The sequence below is a fragment of the Periplaneta americana genome, chromosome 8, assembly GCF_040183065.1.
Source record: "Periplaneta americana isolate PAMFEO1 chromosome 8, P.americana_PAMFEO1_priV1, whole genome shotgun sequence".
Taxonomy (NCBI): Eukaryota; Metazoa; Arthropoda; class Insecta; order Blattodea; family Blattidae; genus Periplaneta; species Periplaneta americana.
The window spans coordinates 113,581,634-113,604,692 of record NC_091124.1 but is presented as its reverse complement, the minus strand read 5'-3'; the positions used below and the strand labels follow the sequence as shown (position 1 = coordinate 113,604,692).

Below are 23,059 nucleotides of genomic sequence, written 5' to 3'. Positions count from 1 at the left end.
GAGTATTTCATAATGAGCTATTAGTTTTTACAGTAAATAGATGAAGTCATGCTGCGACTAAGAAGATTGTAGACACATGGAATGTTGACATCAGGTAAAAAATTAAGGGGGAAAGGCACAGATGCAATAGATCCCAAAATACATATTATTTTTAAATTGAAGGATGATCAGATGCTTACGTAACATGGACCTGGTATTTTATTGATGTAGCCTTGAATAGCAATAGTATATTAGCATAATCAAATTGATAGGTAACCAGTTATGGTAGAGTTATTGACTCTGATTTCCATAATATAACTATTCCAGCCTGTAAGAATAGATGATAAGCAAATGAGAAGAAATTAACTAAATAAATATGAAGAAATGTACTCATCCAAAGCAACTGAAGTCTGTTCACTGTACTTTTAATCTTGATTATTACTTTGTTATTTAACGACGCTATATCAACTACGAGGTTATTTAGCGTCGGTGGAATTGGTGATAGCGAGATAACATTTGGCGAGATGAGGCTGAGGATTCGCCATAGATTACCTGACTTTTGCCTTACGGTTGGAGAAAACCTCGGAAAAACCCCAACCAGGTAATCAGCCCAAACGGGAATCGAACCCGCACCCGAACGCAACTCCAAATCGGTAGGCAAGCACCTTAGCTGACAGAGCTATGCCAGTGACTTTAATCTTGATGTAAACAAACGCAAGTGTACTCACACCCTTGTTATTGGTAGAATGATTTCTGAAAACAACATTCTACAGCGTGCAAAAATGTAGTTCTACAATAAGACAGTGGCGGTTCTCCATTGACGTGTTTGAACCACAGAGTCACCTACTTTTTTTAAATAGATTATTCTTTTCCAAAAATCAATGCATTCATTATGGGGCTCATAATTATTTGTAATTTTGTACTGTATGTGTCCTATAACTAACACTTAGGTATCTCCTTGCACTCACACTCAGCCATTTAAAGGCCCATATTGCACTGGGATGCCACGGCAGCTCTGCTGGCAGTGCTGCCAGTAACAAAACAGAGAAACTAAAGGTGAATCTCACACTTGGCATCGCTGCCAGTCCGAACAACTGGGCTTGTGGCATTGTTGCCATCAAAATACATGCGGTTAGGTTAGGCATCTCACATTCCAATGCCACTTGTTGCCTTGCTACCACCTTGTTCCAGTGTTGTGTTTTTTTGCAACATGGACAATTTGATACCCGGATGGTTGTGGTACTGAACTTTTCTTACTGCAAAGAATTTTACGAGAAAATTCACTTAAAAAATTAATGAAACATTGCCTTCAGCCATAGATATCGCCAAACCCCAAAATAATATCATATCACCCATGAGTAGATGGTCACATTGAGAGTAGATTGGTTGTTTCTGTTGCAAAACTTAAATGTACCAGTTGGTAACGAGATATAGTAGTAGACCTATATGCATCCCATGATGATGATAACCTTCAGTGTTTAGGACAATGTAAAGTTTCCATCACCAATATTAACCTAAATATTCATTGTTCATTAATCATATGAAAAACATACATTTTCCCCAAAAACATAAACAAGACAACCCGGAACATATACCTACACTAGATGTTAACTAAGTTCTATGCTGGAAGGATACACGATATGCGAGGATCAATAGAAGACTAAATGTACAGTTAAAATATACCAACAATATAAGGATGAAGGACATATTTTTTAATACTTCAGATCATATAGCCACAATCTTTCTCTATAGAATGTTTCACATTAATTGTTCTTATCTTTATAATATTTACCAATAGGTTATTCAAACTAGATATGCGAAATTAATGCTATGCAAACCATCAGTATGCAAACTTTATTGAATAGAAAAACTGTAAGTAAAAACAATGTTTTTTTTTTTTTTAATGTCAATAAATTGTGTAAAGATTTTGTGTGTCAATTCTGAGTATACTAAATTTCTTGTAAGTAAAGTGTGTCAATCGGTCAAATGCGGGCCAATTTGATACAGAAAAGTTCATTATAAAATTACAAAACAGACAAGCGATATGGGATTCGTCTGATGATTAGAGGAATCGCAAGTTGAAGAAAAGAATAAAAAGCAAACCATGTGTGTTACGATCGCCAACATAAGGATGCACCCACAGCAGACCCTTTTTCCTTTTCTTTTTACTTCAACGATGACAAATACAGACAACGAGTAGGCCTACTAACATTACAACATCCATGTTGAGACTGTAGCACACGCTGGCAGCTTGTTGGCATTACGCTGGCAGACCCTACAGATGCTAGCAGCACTGCCAGCAGAGCTGTTGTAGCATCCTAGTGTGATATGGGCCAAAGACTTAAATTTATCGGCATTTGCAAGCTATGATGCGTTTTCAGGAGTGAGACCTAGTGCATGTCATCTATGTCCAGCCAGAAAGGGATGAGGAAGTAAGGTGGTTGCCATTGCAACCCAACCATAACTGACTCATTAGGTGTTGACCATCTTTTTCATGTCAGGCAATGTTCTCAACATAATGCTGGGATTTCTTCCTTCACTTATTTTAAGTGTGTTCGCATACATGCTATTTCAATTTTTGGCACCAGTTCACCAGTTGTGACATGGTTTTGAATGTTAACTCTATATATTTCTGTGATTGTAATTATTATTGTGTGATGTGTGCAATTGTTCGTAAGAATATAGTTATTTCGTTAATTACAATGAATCCAACAGACGATTTAGTGCGTTTCATACTCCAGACACTTTTTTCTCTATATGGAAAGGCGACGACAAACATAATGTGTTAAAGACCAACACTGGTGCTTTGTTTGGAGCAAGTTTGTAATAATCTAACATAAAGATATGAATAATGAATTATTTGAAGAGTAGTTTGAAAACACTCTACCTAAATTAAATCTGGGGAATAGCCCATTGTCTAATAAGGCTATAATTGAATGACTAAGTTCAAGAAATGTAATTGTAGAAGCAGAGGAACCAAAAATGGAGCTTCTGTGATTGGTGAACCTCTTTGAAACTGAGAGTGAAGTGAACAAAATAAATCAAACAGCAAAATATGTGAGCCACACTATATTAATGCAATAAATTTAGTGTGGGTTCTGTTGAAAGATTACTGTTATGTTGCAAACAATAAAACTTTCAAAACTGCTGATAAGAGAGCAGTTATTAGCGATCAGTGTAGAAAAGTGGCAGTGTGCAATTCATCACGTGATTAAAGAATGAATGAATGATGTGTGACTTTGAGGCTTATGTCTTGCATTAAGTATTTTATCTGTACTAGTATATTGTAAAACTCTTTTCTATATATTTCAACTAGACTGTGACTATAACTATAATTAAGACTTTGTAGTACTATTAAGATTTTTCTTTGACATGTTTCATATTCTAGCTGCGAAGCCATGTATGAATACCATGGAATCAATCAATGGTGGGCTACCTTGTGAAAGCTGTACAGAGGTGAGCGAAATACGGCACTGGTTTGGACGACATCACTTCATTACTGTTAATGCATTGTTGACCAATGCTAAGGATCTTGGATTTCTTCCATTCTCCTGTGGGCATCCCAACAGTATTTGGTGAGCTGGGATGGTAAATCAGCATCTATTTTCTTTATTTCTGGGCACTGTAGCAAATGTTCTTTATCCATGATGGAGTTCTGATTTCTAAAAGGTTGCACTGTGGATGCTGGTAGATATTAATTCGATGTAGGTGAGAGGCGAGACAATTATGTCCAGTTGTGAAGCATAATATAGCAACAGCCTTTTTTCGTGGTAAATCTGGAATGTTATTACTGTCTAGCAGAATGTTCCAAGATGAAAGATGAGTGGAACAGAGAAAAATTTCTCCAGCATCAGGATTTGAACCAAGGTTTTCAGCTCTACGTGCTGATGCTCTATCCACTAAGCCACACCGGATTCCCATTCTGATGTCGGATTGAATCTTCTCAGTTTAAGTTCCACCTCTTGGGTTCCCTCTAGTGGCCTACCCTCATGCACTGTATCACATATATGTATGACAATGGCACAATGTCCATACATGTGCAGAGGTGCACTCGTTATGAGTGACTAACTGGCCGGGATCTGACGGAGTAAGCGCCGTCTTAAATCACCATAAACATTTCACTAGCCCACACTATGAGCGCGCTAAACTAGCCCCGGCTATCAACTGGTTACTTGTACAGGATTCATATCATATCATATCGCTAACACTGGTTTATGAATACGAAAAACGTTAGTTCGCTGATCATCTACCGGAAGCCTGCACTAAGAATGTCTATGAATACAGTCCTAAGTGATTATTTTTCGCATATCATATATTATTATGATGTACCGAAGTACGTATGATATTTCCGGAAATATGTGAGGGCACTAGAGGGAACCCAAGAGGTGGAACTTAAACTGAGAAGATTCAATCTGACATTGGAATGGGAATCCAGTGTGGCTTAGTGGATAGAGCATCAGCACGTAGAGCTGAAAACCCGGGTTCAAATCCCAGTGCCGGAGAGAAATTTTTTCTCTGTTCCACTCATCTTTCATAATATGATGACAGAATTTCTGCATGGAAATATCATATGTACTTTGGTACATCATAATAATATAGAGTGTTCCAAGGTTTGCCTTCGCTTTTCTTCAGGAATTCCTGTTTACAAAAGGACTGGACTATGTGTTTGATCCTGACTTTTGAGGCATGAAAGGAGATTATATTATTTTGAGTTTGTCTGATGTTTGTTCCTTTTTTGGTCAGGAAGTCAGCCTTCTCATTACTTACTATTCCACACTGTGAGGGTATCCATTGAAAAACTACCTCTTTATGAAACCCTTTTAGCATTTTAAGAGCAGAAAGAATTTCTCTTACTTGTCTGTTTTCTGGGGGATTTGATATTAGTGTTTGAAGTCCAGTTTTTCAATCACTAAATATAACCAGTTTGTTAATTTTTTGTATGTAATGAAAAAGCTGTGTCAGGGCTGTACTGATTCCTTCTAATTCATCATCATTATGAGTGGGCAGTGTTCCAAGAGATATGTAAAAGCTAAAAATGTCACTGCAGATTCCTGCTCCAGCATTACTGTGTTTATCAAGAAGAGATCCATCTGTATAAATATGAAGCCATTCAGATTTTGGGTATCTTGTACTAATGATTTTAATACTGATTGCTCGATGTCACGTTTTGCAGTGATGTATTGTATCAGATCATTTTCATATTTAATTTCAGGCTGAGAGAGTGGGTGTACTGGGAGTAGAAGCTTTTCTATATTAGCAATTGTTTGTACATTGTATTTACTTTGTAATTTATAAATATCCTGTAAGAAGCCAGATTGTGTTTTGAGTTTCCGTTCAGAATATTTGTAGTTCCTCCAAAAATAATTGTTTGGAATTCGCTTTAATTTCTCAAATAAAATAAGATTTGGTTTCTCAATTTCGTTTTTAATAGGGATAATATTAGTACTTATTTGCATGGCTGTGGTGGGTGTAGATTTAACACCACCTGTAATTATCCTCTTAGCTTGATTCTGGACCATTTCTATTTAATTAAGTCGTGTTGGTGTCGTAGATATAAGAACTTCACTGCCATACATTAAAATGGTTTGACATAAGTCTTATAGGTTGTATTTAGTGTATGTACTGAACAACTCCATTTATTTTCAGTTAGTCTTTTCATCACTGTCAGTCTATTTTGTGCTTTCTTTGTAACATTTTAATATGTTTTTTCCATGTAAGTTTTGAGTTCATTGTCACACCGAGGTAAGTGTAAGCTTCTGTTTCTTCTATGGATTTGTTATTAAATGTCAATAAGACTCTGGGTTTTGTATGACAAAGAGTAAAAACTTGGTATTTGGTTTCAGACGAGTTGATTTCATCTCATTCTTAAAGCACCAATCTTGTAATTTCAATAGGGTTTTATTCATTTCTGTTGATAGATGCATATGTTTCTTTTGTGGTGCTGATGTCATCGGCATACAGTGCAAATTTAACATTTTTTATTTTGTTTAACTCAGATGATACGAGTAAATCATTGATGAAAATATTAATAAGTATAGGACTAGATATTGCCCCTTATGGAAGGCCTTTGTGAGTTTATCTATATTTTTATAGGTATTCATTGAATTTTGTTGCACAAAATCTTTGATTCAAAAAATTGTAGAACCAGTTTAGCATTTTATTATGTATTCCAATAATAGACATTTTTTCCAAAAGTTTGAGTCGAGGTACAGAATCATAAACACTTTTGAAATCGACATAAACAGCCAATATTGTTTGTTGCTTGTCCAAACAATCTTCAATTTCTTGGCTAACCCTACTAATTTGTTGTGAAGTTGACTGATATTTTCTAAATCCTGTCTGTTCTTTAGCTATTATGTTTTGAGTTTCCAAATATCAGATGAGACGATTGCAAACCATTTTTTCCATTACTTTAGCTAGAGTACTGGTAAGTGATATAGGTCGGAAGCTTTCAATTTGATTTGGTGATTTATTTGTTTTAAGAATAGGGACTATGACAGCTTTTTTTCACATTACTGGTATTATGGATGTACTCCATATTAAGTTGACGATGTCTAAACATTTCCTAAGAGTGACTGTGCCAAAATGTTTAATCATTTCTCCAGATATTTTATCTGGACCTGGACTCTTCTTGGACTGTAATTGAGCAACGGCTTTCTGAAGCTAATTCATATCAAATATGGTGTGTAATGTATCATTTGTTCCATATGTTTTACTTTGAATTTATCCTTAACATTTCTCTTAAGGACCTTCTTGTTATTTGATCTTCACTTGGAGGAGGAAGCAAAAACTTTACTAAAAGCATCTGCTATGTATTTATCATCTATTAAAAGTTTTCTCTTTGTATATAATAGGTTGTTTCTGTGTGTTTTTTTTTATTTAATGAAGCAATGAAAATGTGTACTTTTCCACTATCTGTTCTATAATCAATGTTATCCAAAAATGTTCGTGTTTTTTTTTTTTTTTTTTTTTTTTTTTTTTTTTTTTTTTTTTTTTTTTGCGTACATTATTTCCTTCCTAAGATTTGCTGCTGCTTTCCTCCAATCTTGAATGTCAATGTTTTTAGTCTTCTCAGTTTTTTCCTTTGCGTTTTCTCGTTTTTTTTTTTTTTTTTTTTTATTCTGAGAATTTTCTATTCCAGAAGGGTGACAGTTTTAAGCCATTTCCAGAAATCTGATTGGCTAAAATGGTCATGTCAGCATTTGAAACAAACCATGTATGGAGGTGTTCAATTATGAAAGTAACAATTTTAACGTTCACATAAGCATGTAAATGACAGCTTCTGATATAAACGAACCATAGATTTGGAAAGAGCGCGAAAAATACAAGAACTGATCCTAAATTTCGATCAAAATTGCGTATGCATGCCTTTGATACCAGACCCATTATGTCGGAAGCAGAACGAAAACGAGAGTACAGGGTCCAGTTGCAAGGCTGCATGCAATAATGAAAATATAGTGATATTCAGATTTCTTTGTGATTCAGATTTTTGTTATATTTTGTTTTCATTGTTACCAACAGAGAAGTAAAAATTAAATGCAGAACACAATCTACTTCATTATTTTTAGTTGCACATAGTAGCTTTCAGTATAGCACAGCTATGTTCTGGAGTCCTTTTTTAATACTTTTTTTAAATGTTCTCGAATTACAGGGTGGTCCAACTTATGTACTGAAATGTTGGTCTTTGAACATATTCGAACTGTGTTACCAATAAACTAGAATTTTTAAGTTTTTGCCTTTTTAATTTTGTTGTCCACTAAGGTTATTGTTGCCTGACTCTTAGAAACAGACGGCTGTTCTTATTCACGTTCCTTGTCCAACTGTTGCATTTCCAATTTAAAAAATTATTCTTTCAAACAAAATGAATAAATAAAAAAATTGGATAACGAAAGGAATCATAATTTCTTGTAAAAGGAAAAGACAATTGCACAATATATGTCAATATACAAATGATTTAAATCTCAAACTATATTATAAAACATATTGTAACATCCTAAAAAAAGTAATCCAAAAGGCAAAATTAAATTACAATCAGGACTTCATTTTGAGAGCAGAAAATAAAAGTAAAGCAATTTGGGATGTGGTAAAAAGGGAAAGCGGGAAAAAATCAGACACAGCAAAAGTCAATATTGAATTATTAAACAATGGCAGCTTAATTAAGAGTCCACATAAATTAGCTGAAGTGTTTAATAACTACTTTGCAAATGTTACGCAAACCTTAGAACCTGCACCAACAAGGAATCCACAGCCAACCCTTCAACTTACAGGGAGTAAAAGTACAATTTTTTTAAAACCAGTAACCACAGAAGAAATTCACAAAATAATGGGAAACCTAAAATGTAGCCTGGCATCTGGAATTGACGAAATCCCAGATGCAGTAATAAAAGCTTGTAATCATCTTCTAGCTCTGCCAATGACAGACATCTGTAATTTATCCTTAGTCACTGGTAAATTTCCAGAGATCTTTAAAGTAGCAAAAGTTTGCCCAATTTTTAAGAAGGGAGTTACACAAAATATTGAGAACTATAGGCCTATATCCCTATTATCTGGGTTCTCGAAAGTCCTTGAAAAGGTTATGTACAACAGATTAGTCTCATTCCTAGAATATAATAATATACTGTCAAATTCTCAGTTTGGTTTTAGAAAAGGTAAAGGAATCAATAATGCTGTAATATCGTTTATTGAATCAATCCTCAATGCTAAAAACAATAAAGAACAAACCGTTGGACTTTTCCTGGACCTTAGCAAAGCATTTGACATGGTTAATCATGAAATTCTAATCTGGAAACTACAACAATTTGGCATAAGGGGATTAGCAGGGAACTGGTTCATCTCGTACTTAAGCAATAGGGAACAGGTTGTACAAATTGGCTCAGTAAAATCAAAATCCGTTCCTATGCCCCATGGTGTCCCTCAAGGCTCAATTCTTGGTCCAATATTATTTCTCCTATACATAAATGATCTCCCGTTAAATATAACTGAAGGGAAAACTGTCTTATTTGCAGATGACACAAACATAATACTGAGTGATAATAAGGAAGAGAACTTGCAAATGAAAATTAATGCAACATCAACGAAACTAGACAAATGGCTAGCAAATAATAAGCTTAAATTAAATGTAAATAAAACTGTCTATGTATCTTTCAATCAATATCCAACTGACCAGATTCACATAGTTCTTAGTAATACCATAATTAAGGAAGTAGAATGCTCTAAATTTTTAGGTATATGGATAGATTCCAGTCTAACATGGGAAAAGCATATACAACATCTAACTGAGAAGCTGAGTCACTTATGTTATGCTTTTCGAGTCCTTGCGAAGATATCATCCATAGAACTTTTAATATCAGTCTATTTTGGATATGTTCATTCAATATTATCATATGGCATTATTACTTGGGGATCTTCACCAAAAGTGACACAAGTCCTCAAATTGCAGAAAAGAATACTCAAAATCATTAAAAATGTTCCTATTCGGACTGAAAGTATAAAAATTTTCAGAGAACTAAAAATCTTACCTGTACCCTGCATATATATTTTAGAAACAGTGTGCTTTATTCATCAAAACATAGATTCCTTTAAAACAAATTCAACATATCATGAGTATAACACCAGAACATCCCAAAACATACATCTGAATTACCACAGGCTTACCAGAAGTCTTAACAGCATATCACATAGAGGCAGCAATTTATATAATAAACTTCCACAGAAAATCAAAGAACTTAACATAAGAAAATTCAAAAAAGAGGTAAAGAACATTTTATTGACACATATGCCATTTTGCACAAATGAATATCTAAATTTAAAATTTTAGAATTTAACGTTTCTTGATACTGCCCTTGACCATTTATGTTTCAGGTAACTCACAGTTGAAGAAAAGACAGGGAAAAGCAAAAAGAGAAGATACTAGATAGAACAGTGGAGACTGAAGATCAAGCTTGTCCTATAATATTAAATTGTTAAATTTATTTAGAATTAAGTCTAATTTTGTATTATATTGTATGTTATGTCATTTTTCTTGTGTACTGACGACGCCATGAATGCTTGTAATTCTATTCGGCTAATAAAGATCTAATCTAATCTAAATCTAATCTAATCTAATCTATTTTTAATATGGAATATAGTTTGAATATGTTTTTCTACGGTATCTTTTTTCCCCACTCAATTCGAGTATTTACACATATAAAATTTATATTCCTTACATGCATTTCATTGCATGTGCAGAATTACACACTGAGAATGACTCATTTTGCTATATCAATAGAAGGGTATTTTCATACATATATGGCGATCATTCAAATGGCACCATTTACAAGAAACAGTGACCTCTTGTGGACACTTTACACACAACTGATCATACCCAGAGCCGGTTATTCTGGTGTTTTGCTGCTTCCCAACATGTTTTCATTTTTGTTTAGTTCTAATGGTAAGTCATTTATCATAGTATTAAAAAGTGTTGGACTAAGTACTGAACCTTGAAGAAGGCCTATTTTCATTTGTTTGTACTTTAATATTACATTACCATATTTTGTTGTACAAACTGTTTGATTAATGAAGCTGTAAATTCATCGTAGCATATTCTCATATTCAAATTCATGATTTTATCCAACAGTTTAATTTTCCAAATTGACCCAAAAGTACCTTCAAAGTCAAGAAAGACTGTTGTGAAAGTATTGCGTGTATCTAAAGAATATTTTATTTCTTCTTCTATTGTGGAGTGGTGTGGTCGAAATCCAGCTTGGGCTTGTGATATTTGATTATTTTTTTCTAAATACCATATTATAAGAATAGCTTGAACCATTCGCTCCATTGTCTTAGAGAATAATGAATTGGATGGTAACTAGATATGTTATCAGCAGGTTTATTTGGTTATCAAAATCGGAATTATAATGGCTTTTTTTCCATGCAGAGTGTACATTGGTGTTCCAAATTTGATTAATAGGACAGAGACAGGTGGACAATGACTTAGGTCCTAAATGTTTTAAAAATTCTCCAAAAATATTATCAGGACCTGGTTGTTTTTTGTTTTTTAATTTAACTATAGACTGTCCCGATTCTTGTATAGTGAAATCTGAATTGAATAGAGACTATTTTTGTTTATGATTTCGGATATTGTTTCAAGTTCTGTTTAATTTTTTCTTCATGTTTATGCTTTTTAATTTTGCAGTTCTTTTTAGTAAAATGTTTGGTTAAGACATCACTTATTTTGTGATCATCATATAGAGTTTCATTAGACAATTTTGATGGTTCTCTTTTTTTGCATTCTTGGATTGTTATTTTGGGTTGATATATATTTATGAACTTTCGTGCTATTGTTTCTGTAGTCTAGGTTTTCTATAAATTTTTGAAAACACGGTTTTTTTTTCTTTTTTTTTTTTTTCATTTGGACAGCTATTTTTCTCCATACTTGTACATTCGATATTTGCTTCGTTTGTTCAGCTGTTTGTCTTGCAGTCTCTCTTTCTTTTTTTATAATTCAGTGAGCTTATTTGACAAGAATGGTTTATATTTATATAACTTTCCTCTAGGAATGTACTTTTGGCAGTTTTCAAAATTATATCGCAGATTACCTTACAGATCCTATATATATTGATGTACCGAAGTACATATGATATTTCCATGCAGATATTCTGCGTCATCACATGATGAAAGAGTGATGGAGCGGAGAAAAATTCTCTCCGGCGCCGGGATTTGAACCCGGGTTTTCAGCTATGATATGCGTAATAAATCACTTTGTGATTTAAGACGGCGCCCATACCGTCGGATCCCGGCCAATCAGTCACTCATCTGAGTGCACCTTAACACATGTATGGACTTCGGTCCTACGTTCATAGACATCTATGACGTAGTGCAGAGGGCGGCCACCAGAGGGAACCCAAGAGATGGAGCTTAATCTGAGACGATTCTAAATGGCATCGGGATTGTATCCGGCGTGGCTTAGTGGATAAAGCATCAGCACGTAGAGCTGAAAACCCGGGTTCAAATCCCGGCGCCGGAGAGAATTTTTCTCCGTTTACAGATCCTATGTTTCTTTGAAATCGAATATTATATTTGAAAGGCCATTTTCAATATCTTTCTATCAACGAAAATAAAACCATAATTATTCCATTCTCATTATTTGAAAAATGTAAAAAAAACTTCCTACATCTATATTGTGTATTAAATTATGTAACTCTAATTGTTGCCTTATGCAATGTAAATGTCCGATTATTAAGGAGTCCTCTAAAGTTAAATATTTAGGCATAATTTTCGACAATCATTTAAAACGGAACCAACACATTAATTACCTTTGTAATAAATTACGTAAAATAATATATTATTTTGTTTTATTGAGGAATTACTTGTCAATACGTTTATTACACACATGGCCAGTTTAACCAACCTTCATTATCATTATAACGTTTCGTTAAATAATTTAATGGTACGTTAGCCAGTTTTTGTGATTCACCAAGCACCATTATTGCTAACTCATCTACAAATTCATCGTTAATTTATTAGGACCTATTTGTCGCGTTAAAACAGTAACGATGAGTTAAAAAGTCAACAACATGGCGGACGTATTCGATGCTGAAATTCTTTATTGAAAACTTAAACATAATGGCGAAGTTATATGTGGTAATAACACTCTGAATAATGATTTTGAAGATTTAAGTCCTAAAGAATTCCACGAAAGCTACACATTAAGGAAATAAGTAGTAAGAAAGAATGATTATAGAAGAAACTGAATATAGGTTAGAATACGACAGATAGGAATCACCCACTTAACGCCTCTTCAACAAATTTTTCTCACTTTAAGATTTTATGTTATGGGAAGTTTCAGAATAGTAATTGGTGATATGAACACAGTGTCACAAGCTGTATTGTCTAGATATGTGAATAAAGTATCAGACGTACTATCAACATTATGACCACAATACATTCATTATTTTTATGATAGGCCTATAGCTACCATAAATTTTCTGTTGTCACTGACACGATAGATTTTGTACAAGTTTCAATCGTATCTCCTGGCAGTAATATGGACGAAAGATTCTACAATAGAATATCCTATTTTTCATTCATATTGAAACAATTTCATATTCAAAACTCTGCATAGAGAAACTGTGGTTAAACTAGCGCTGAGGAGTTTCCTTCATACTTGACTTATACACCTTGCACATACGAAAAGTTAAGTTTGGTTAGTTTAGGATTGTGTTATGCTTTGCATATACGATCAACTGCATATCCACATAAACAATCCATGTTCACTTCCGAAATCATCATAACTACGATACCTCAGTGCTAGTTTTAGCGACATTGTAAATAGATGGTCAGAGTCAGTACACGATAGCATAACATTCCGAAGATGTAAGAGGAAGATGCCTTTTAAAATGGGAAGGGTGCAAAGAGCCTTACTTTTAGGAATGCATACCCCTTAAAATCTAATTTAATGACACCTCTCCTGAATCCCGCCACATAAGCAGGACAGAATTGTTACAGGGTACCTATAAAAGTCTGCATGAAATATAGTTTAAAAGTAATATGCAATTTATGGAAGAGGCGATTTCGCGTCTTAAACTTAGGCCTAAGAACAAATGGAGAGAATGCCATATATATATATATATATATATATAATTGTGGCATCAAATTCTAAAGCTGTCCATCTTATCGTCCACAAATATCTTCTTGGATTTACTTTTAAGGTTACCATCTACATTTCTTGTATTTACATTTAGAAAATTATTTAATTCTTTTTCATATGTTACCCAAATCTCTTCTTTTTTAACTTTATTCCATCTGTCTTTTATTTTTAATTACAGTATGATAACATGTTGTATTTAGGAAGAATATCAAGAACTCTTAGATGTTCTTGAAATTACTGCCTCTTACCTGTTTGCCTAACATTTATTGTTTTCTCATACCAAACAAAACAAAGTCGGCCGTGATCATATGTAACCAATGAAATTCGCGATTTCGAAGTCATGGTCGTACGAGAAATATAACATGCAAGATTCAAGTACGAAATCTCCACGTTAGTAAATGCACGTTAATTTTACAGATTATAGAAACTGTCAACTTTTAAAGCTCTCGTTAAAATTAAATGACCCGTTTGTTGACAAAAATGTTTGTGCTGATTTAAAGAAGCTTGGTGAAACCGGCCAACAATATACTTAACTTTATTTAAATCTGTAATTATGTATGGAATTATAGGATGGGGTAGCTTATTTAAAACCAATTTTAATCCACTTTATTTATTACAGAAGAAAATAATTAAAATGTCTTCATAAACCTATTGATTTTCCATCTCAAAAATTGTTTTTAGACTTCAAAGTTCTTAAAATAAGACAAATTTATCATATTGTATTAATAAAATTAATACATAAATATCGAAATAATTTTTAATTCTATTCTCATAGTTATGAAACAAAAGGTAGGAATTCTTTAAGATTGTTTGAACCAAAATGCAACACTGCTACGTTATTTAATCATAGTAGTAATTCAGGCCCAAGAATATATAACAAATTTATATGTAAATATCCTAAACTTGTCACTTCTAAAAGTTCTAGTATTAAATTTAAAAAGTTATGTATGGATTTTAAAAATAATGAAAAATTGTACATTTAAATGTATATATTCTTATTATGCAGTAGACATCACACAAATTGTATTATACACTTCTTAATTTCAATTTAGGAATCTGCTCCTGAGCACGAGTTTTACTCTTTCAGGGGTGAGCTAAAACTTCTTCTGTTTATATTATATTTTGTTTAAATGAATGAATGAACGAACGAACGAACGAACGAACGAACGAACAAACAAACAAACAAACAAACAAACAAACAAACAAACAAACAAACAAACAAACAAACAAACAAACAAACAAACAAATTTAGTTTTCGAATTTGTTCCATTTTGCTTTTTTAAAGTTCCGGGAACACTTTGGCTTTTTTAATGAAGAGTTAAATTTATTTCTGAAAGTAATAGTGATTTGTTACTTGTGACTTGTTCCTATGTCATTCAAAACTTTTCTTCATACTAGGTGAGAAATATATGAAGAAGCAAGTAAAGTCAGGGTTTGTTGTATTGCCATTGTAATGTAGATATGTTGGAGAATCATCTTTCTTTAATGAATGAATGAATGAATGAATGAATGAATGAATAAACAAACAAACAAATAAATTTAGTTTTCGAATTCGTTCCATTTTGCTTTTTTAAAGTTCCGGGAACACTTTGGCTTTTTTAATGAAGAGTTAAATTTATTTCTGAAAGTAATAGTGAATAATGATCTTGTGACTTGTTCCTATGTCATTCAAAACTTTTCTTCATACTAGGTGAGAAATATCTGAAGAAGCAAGTAAAGTCAGGGTTTGTTGTATTCCCATTGTAATGTAGATATGTTGGAGAATCATCTTTTTTTTTATATATCAAGTATATAGTATTTGTGGCTTTGAAGTCTTTTATAGTTTTTCCAGGTGCGTTGGTATCAGTGTAGCCAAGTTCTTCAAAGTGAGCATTAAAATCACAAACAAACAAAGTTTTATCGGTGATATCTATTGACACAAGGTTCGGATTATTGCCTGGTGGATTATATATACATAAAACCTTATATGTATATTTCCAAAGATCAATTCTGGCCAGTTCAAGCATATAAGTGCGACATTATTTTATTCTCACAAACATTACCACTTGTAATAAAACTGGACTATACACCAGATCATGCCTTTCTCTTTCTCGCAGAATCACAACACAAGATTGCAGTGCTGTTGTGTACATTTCACATATAAAATGGTCATCTAGTAATAATAACAACAGCAAAATTCCCATGAAGTACCTACCTTTGAGTGGTTCATTGTAAACTTACGTTATTCTAAATTTCTGTACCTGAATAGCTTTAATCATGCCAACATGTGCAGCTCCTCTAGCACCACCGCCACCCAGTACTAGTCCCACAGATGTGCCAGTCAGCCATCTCGCTAAACGAGAAAAATCTGAGTGGATGTTTGGTTCAGACATGAGCACTTTCATGTATAATTCATTCTGTAAAGATGAAGAGATCACTAAATCAATAGAAATTATCTATTAAACATACTCTTCTTCGCATACAGTTAAAACAGACTATGTTAGTAATGTACAAATGTAATAAAACTCTGCAAATTAATAAATTAATATTATTTTTCGACTAGATGGTCAATATTAACAAAACAGTTAAAGCATTATCTTTCTGTACCACAAATCCAGAATCAAATCCTAGAAAGTCCAAATGGACCTTGTGATATTTCTAGATCAAAATCAATGCCAGGGACAGAGCTCTGTAGAGTACTACCATTTCTCTTCCAAAAAAATTCCACCATTTCTCCAGTAATAGTCAATCTCATCTATAGTGAAATGTAGATTCATCTCCACATTATGAACAGCAAGCAATATCTCAGACTAAGAAAAATTAATGTGTAAATTGATATAAAAACTCAATTGTAAATTGAATTTTAATATAATTCATACGAAGTGCTACCCAAAAGTTTCCGAAATTCATAAGTGGCGTGCCACCGAGTGCTAGTAAGACAAAATGGCGCTAGGTGCCACTTCATACAGTGTGTTTGTAGCTCGGCCGGACCATTCCATGGCGCCCTTGGACTGGGTGAAGATTGGCATGCCTGCCGCCAGAGTAGCGATATAGCTACCGCTGATATGCCAGTCAGTCGAGTTGGATCTGTCATGAGGGAAAGTTGTCTGTGCGCGTGTTGTGAGTAAAATTGTTTTGTCTTGTGGTGATAAAGTGTCTATTAATAATGGTTGAGTACACTTTACAACGTATTTTTCTCTATGATGAGTATGTGAAATATTCTTCTGCAAGAAGGTGTCGAAGAGAATTTGAACATTGCAGGTATTTGAATTCCTAGCAGGTCAACTATTCATGACCTTGTCAATAAAGTCAGACGTACAGGATCTTTTTTGAACAAGAAACGTGTTCAACAATGCCGTGTACCGACAGAAGAGAAGCTTAATGAAGTAGGGCCCTGGTTAGAGCACTCACCCCGCAAATCACTGGGCCCGGTTAGAGCACTCACCCCACAAATCACTGGGCCCGGTTAGAGCACTCACCCCGCAAATCACTGGGCCCGGTTAGAGCACTCACCCCGCAAATCACTGGGCCTGGTTAGAGCACTCACCCCGCAAATCACTGGGCCCGGTTAGAGCACTCACCCCGCAAATCACTGGGCCCGGTTAGAGCACTCACCCCACAAATCACTGGGCCTGGTTAGAGCACTCATCCCGCAAATCACTGGGCCCGGTTAGAGCACTCACCCCGCAAATCACTGCGACGTTTAGCACAAGAGATTAACATTTCCAAGACGTCAGCTTTTGTGGCAATGACACTTCTGAAACTTAAGCAGTAAGGGTAACTGTAGTTTATGCTTTACAACCACAAGATCCTGTAAGTAGGGTTAATTATTGCAATTGGTTTTTGCAGTCCATTCATAATGGCGACATGGACCGACTTTTAACATTCTTCACTGATGAAGCATGGTTTCATCTTCACAGTCACGTTTCTAGTCAGAACAATAGATACTGGGCTACCGAAAATTCCCATATTATTCATGAAGTTCCTCACCACACTGCAAAGGTTGGGGTTTGGTGTGCAGTGAGTCCGAGTAGAATTATCGGTCCCATATTTTTCGACACAAGAGTTAATTCACACATTTATGTAACTTCAATTTTAAATAATTTTTTCCGCAACTAACAAGAAATGAACGATTGCGTGGCTAGTTTCAGCAGGATTCAGCTACAACGCACACTGCTGCGAATTCTATGCATGAATTGCGAAGTGTGTTTGGTGGCAAAATAATCAGTTGAGGGTTGTGGCCACCTCGTTCCCCTGACCTATCTCCATGCGATTTTTATTTATGGGGAACGTTAAAGAATAAAGTGTATGCATCAAATCCGCACATGTTAACAAGAATTGAAAGACAACATCACGAGAGAAATACAGGCAATCAGTCAACATGAACTTTTGCAAATGAACCAGAATTGTTTCTGGAGATATAGGAAATGTGTTCGAGTTGAAGGTCATCACTTTCAACATCTGTTGTGCTGCAGGTAAGCCTAATGTTAGTAGAGTAGTTAGTGTTCCATACCCATGACTTGCCGGTCGTTATGTGTAACTCTGGCGGCAGATGCGCCAATCTTCACACAGTCCAAGACCGCTGCGGAACGGTTTGGCTGAACTACGAATGCACTATACATCTCTTGTGAGTCAGTGTGCCAAGCGGCTTCATTCTGAGTGGACGCATTTAGTATTTGTGACAATTTTTTCATTGTTACGTGTTGCTTACATTGCAAATTCACAATGACAGATTTGAGGGAGCAGCGTGTCTATGTAAAGTTTTGTTTCAAACTCGAGAAAATTTCTACAGAAACACATCAAATCTTAAAGTAAGCATTTGGAGACGATGCTCTGGACAAGACCGAACATTGATTGATGACAATGATCATTCTGAATGGCCATGAGTAGGATTGCAGCAAAGTTCATTCTACCATATTCACCAGATTTAGCCCTGTGCGACTTCTTTTTGTTCCCAAGATGAATATCAACTTGAAGGGTCGAAGATTTCAGACAGTTGAGGAAATTCAAGCAAAATCGCAGGAAGTGCTAAACAAACTCTAAAAAAAGGACTTTCAGATGGCATTCAATACTTGAAAGAAGTGCTGGGAGTGGTGTGTACACTCACAAGGGAACCATTTCGAAGGTGATGGTGGTGCATAACATCCAGGTATGATGTAATTCCATTTAATGAGGCATTTCGGGAACTCTTGGGTAGCACCTCGTATATCAGTTCTCAATGAGCAATGAGCTGAGTAAGACGTGATTGACCTTTCATAGTGAGTAACAAGTGAGGTGAAGTATCTATTGGGAATGGATACCACAAGTCTAAGGGAGACCATCAATACCATTAATAGAAAACTGGAAGATATACAAAAGGAAAACAATCTATTAAAAAAGAAGATGAAATATTTAGAAAAGAAAAGGAGGAACAATCTAATCTTCTTTGGTATAGAAGAACAAGTGAAATAACAGTCTTGGGACACATATGAAGTGATAGCGAATGTATGTTGGGAGTGGTTAGGTAATGACATTGGAAATGGTGAAGTGAAAGAAGTGTATACAATGGGAAACGGAAATAATAGGCCCATTTTGGCCAGGTTGGCAAACCAGATGATTAAGGAGAAGATAATGGATAGTAAGAAAGCATTGAAAGACTCGATTATTAGTATAGAAAAGATTTTGAATACAATGTGAGATGTAGAGCAAAGGTGTTAGTGCCATTTATGAAAGCAGCTACAAAAAGTGGACATTATGCTAAATTAATTAAGAATAAATTGAAAATTAATGGGGAGTTATTCGATGCCGAATTTTGTTTAGAAAAGTTGAATGAGTCAACAAATGAGGAGAATATAAATGAAATATAAAGAATAGAGAGAGAATAAGAGGGATTGTAAATAAACTGAATAGAAAAGGTAAAGTTGCAGAAGGCATGAGGGCAGTGACAGGAGATTCTGATGGAAGGATGTTGGAAGAAACCATCAATGTCAGCAAATTCCATTCAGGCGATAGCGAACAGGCGGCAGATACATCATCAGAAATACGATCAGGAATGACATCACCCCATAGCCAAGACAGCAGTGCGAAGATGCAGGAAAGTAGAGAAACAAGCAAAGTATCAAATGATAATAAAGGAGATCTTGGAGTTGGAAAGCAGAAGCGGGGAGAAAAGAATGTTGAATTAACGAAAGACGAGAGTGGGGAAAGAGGAAGTAAAATAAGTGCAGGAGTAGAAGGGAAAGTATAGAGAATGTAAATCGAGTTAAGAGTGTGAAAGGAGAAGGCAGTAGGGAAGGAAAAACAGTTTATAATCTGAGGAAATAGTGTACCAGTAAGATGAAATAATAGCAGGATTAGTTATATATCGGAAAAATGGAATTGAATTGATGCACTTTTTCAAGGTTATGGAATTGTTTTGTTTAAACAGTGGATTCTAAGATCAAGTTATAAATAAAGTGAAACCAATGTTTTAATCTAGGGTACGAGCGAAATGTGTTGTGTTAGAAGTGTGTGAACAGTGAAATTTAATAATAGGCTATGTTTTTCCAGAAATAATAAAAAAGGGTTAGGTCTTCGATATTAAATAAGTTTAAAAGTATTTATGTTATTTAAAAGAAAGAATTATTTAGTTAGTTATGAGAAAGAGTGAAGGTGAATGAGCGCGCGGGGGGGGGGTGTTTTTTTTTTTTTCTTTTTTTTTTTTTTTTTTTTTCCATTACACAGCGTAATACTACATGCCTTGGTTTTCTTATTAGGTTTTTATAAATATTTTTCTATTTATATACTATGCAGTAATAATAGTTAATGTTCGGTATGTTTGGCCAGTTTTATAGTTCATATTCATAGATAATAACTATTGTTTTTGTAAAAAAAAAATAATAATAATTAAAAAGAAAATAAAAAAAGAAAAATGAACATATCCGTTATCTTATCATTTGAAAATGTATCACTATAGGAAACAATAGCCCATACTTAAAAAAAAAATACAAAGATACTGCTACAGATAGACAATGCATACTTAATTCACCATTAAGCTCTAATTCATATGTCATCACCTCCTCTTTCACTCACTTCTACCCTCATTCATCTCCACCCATAGAATACACCGATGCACAACACATAAGATAGAAGCTTCATGACCACTGCAATGAAGCATCTCTCTTCAATATGTTCGTACAGATTGTTTAAAATGTGATAGTTTTTAACATACCGATATCTTGACACTTAACATTGTAATACTTATACCCTTATAAATTCTCTAACTCAATAGCATTAATAAATTTTCGATATTCATTCATGAACTTTCCTATTAGTTGCATTTTATTTGCAGGCCATGTTCCTCCCTTTTGAATTATATTTCTTTTTAGTTTCTTTCTGTCCTCGTCGAGTTTGTTACAGTCATATAGAATGTGGTTAACTGTTTGCTCCCCTCCTCTACAGGAACAGGTTGAGTCTTCAGTGATGTGGAATCGTTGGTAGTATGCTCTTAGTCGTCCATGTCCTGTTAACATTGTAGTGAGGTTTGGTGTCAGTGTTATCCTTAGTTTAAGTCTTTTTGCAACTGTAGGAAAGTATTGTCTGGTTTCTTCTCCTTTCGTGATGTTTCTCCATTCATTTTTCCATTTTGCTATACTTTCCTCTCGCAATATTTTCTGGATGGTACTTTTTGGGACCTTTTTGTAGCACTCCAACCCTTCTAGTACTGTTGCCCTTTTTGCCAGTTTGTCGGCCATTTCATTCCCTTGTATCCCTATGTGAGCCTTAACCCATCCTATATCTATTGTCCAGTTTTGTTTGCTTAGTATTCTGAATTTCTCCCTAATTGATTCTATTAATTGATTATGGTTTTTAGTGTTCCGTAGTGAATCTAGTGTAACTTTACTGTCTGTGTATATTGCTGCATTTTTAGGGCTGTTCAACATTAGTTCTATTGTCTCAATTTTTTCCATTGCCTTCAAGATTGCTAGCTGCTCTGCCTGATTGTTGGAACAATGTTTGTCTAATTTGTACTGTAGCTGATGTACTATTTCATTGTGGATGAATATTGCTATTCCAGAGCCTACCCCTTGTTCTGTTCTGCTTCCATCCGTATATACTTCAACAGTGTAATTCTTCTTTAGGTTTGCCTCCTGTATTGTAGGAAAGTCCGCTGGGTGAGGCCATTTCTTGTAATTTAATGGAATATCCACTTGCCATTCTGAGCTTTGTTTCATTATTTTGTACTCTTCAGCGATTTCTCGTAGTTTGTAAATGATGGGTGTCAGTCCTGTCAATACGCAGAGAGCTTCAGTGGAAGTGGTGCGAAATGCTTTAGCTATTTTTATATTTATTAATCTTTGCACTCTTATGTACTTCGTGCAGTTGTATTTCCTGTTAAGTGCTTCTATCCACACCGGTGCTGCATAGGACAACAATGGTAGGATTGCACCTTTGTATATCGTTTTTAGAGCTTGATGTTGAAGACCCCAGTTCAGCTTGGCTGATTTGGATAATGCATGTATTAATTTAGTAGTTTTCTCCGTAACGTGCTGTATGTGGTCATTGAAGTTGAAGTTCTGATCAATAATTATTCCTAAATATTTTATTCTTTCCACTTGCTCTATTGCTTTGTTGTTGAGGTAAATATTTATGTTTCTTCCGTCTTTGCGTTTTCTGTTGATCAGCAGAGCTTTTGTCTTTTGTTCATTGAACCTGATTTTGTTGTTCTTGGCCCAGTACTCGATTTTTTTTAGTTCTACATTAGCATAATTTCCCGCCTCCAGAGTGCTTGTACCTTTTGTTATTACCAGTAGATCATCGGCAAATGCTACCACTTTTGTGTGTCTTGTGTAATTTAAATTGAGTAGCGAATTGTAATGTAAATTCCAAAATCCAGGTCCACTGCAGGATCCTTGGGGGCAGCCCTTGCTTACTTTTCTCTCAATTTTAATGTTGTTAACTGCCAAGACTGCAGTTCTCTGACTGAAGTAGTTTCTTGTAAGATTATACAAATTGCTTGGACAGTTGAAATCTCTCAGGCTCTTCAGTATACTAGGCCACCAGGCTGCATCGAAGGCACCCTGTACATCGAGACTTATCAACACCACGCTCTGGCCGCTTCTTAAGTTTTCTTCAACGTAGCCTTTGACTGCCATTGCTGCATCTGTAGTACTTTTTTGTGGTGTATAGCCATATTGACTATCATTAACTAAATTTTTTGTGTACACATGATGAGATATTCTGCTGATTAAAAGTTTCTCTAGCACTTTCCCTGCTGTGTTCAATAAACTGATTGGGCGATATTTTCTGACCTCTGAGATTTTTTCGTTTCCTGGCTTCACTATAGGTATTAATGTAGCTCTCTTCCATTGCTCAGGGAAATTACCAATTCTTAGACAGCTGTTATAAATGACAGTCATATATTTCGGAAAGCTTTCAAAGACTTTAAGTAAGATCTTACTAGTGATTCCATCTTCTCCAGGTGTTTTCCTTGGATCCATTCTTTCTAAGATGTCTTTT

The 23,059-nt window shown here is 34.7% G+C and overlaps 1 protein-coding gene across 10 annotated transcripts in view; it reads right to left on the bottom strand.

The window, feature by feature from the left end:
* Positions 1-23,059, bottom strand: part of sws (patatin like phospholipase domain containing sws) — a 414,790-nt gene that overhangs the window by 160,270 nt on the left and 231,461 nt on the right. For all 10 annotated transcript variants that reach the window (XM_069833425.1, XM_069833423.1, XM_069833427.1 and 7 more), the window contains one exon: positions 15,844-15,999. In XM_069833425.1, the coding sequence (XP_069689526.1) occupies positions 15,844-15,999 (156 nt within the window). The remainder of the gene's footprint in view (positions 1-15,843; positions 16,000-23,059) is intronic.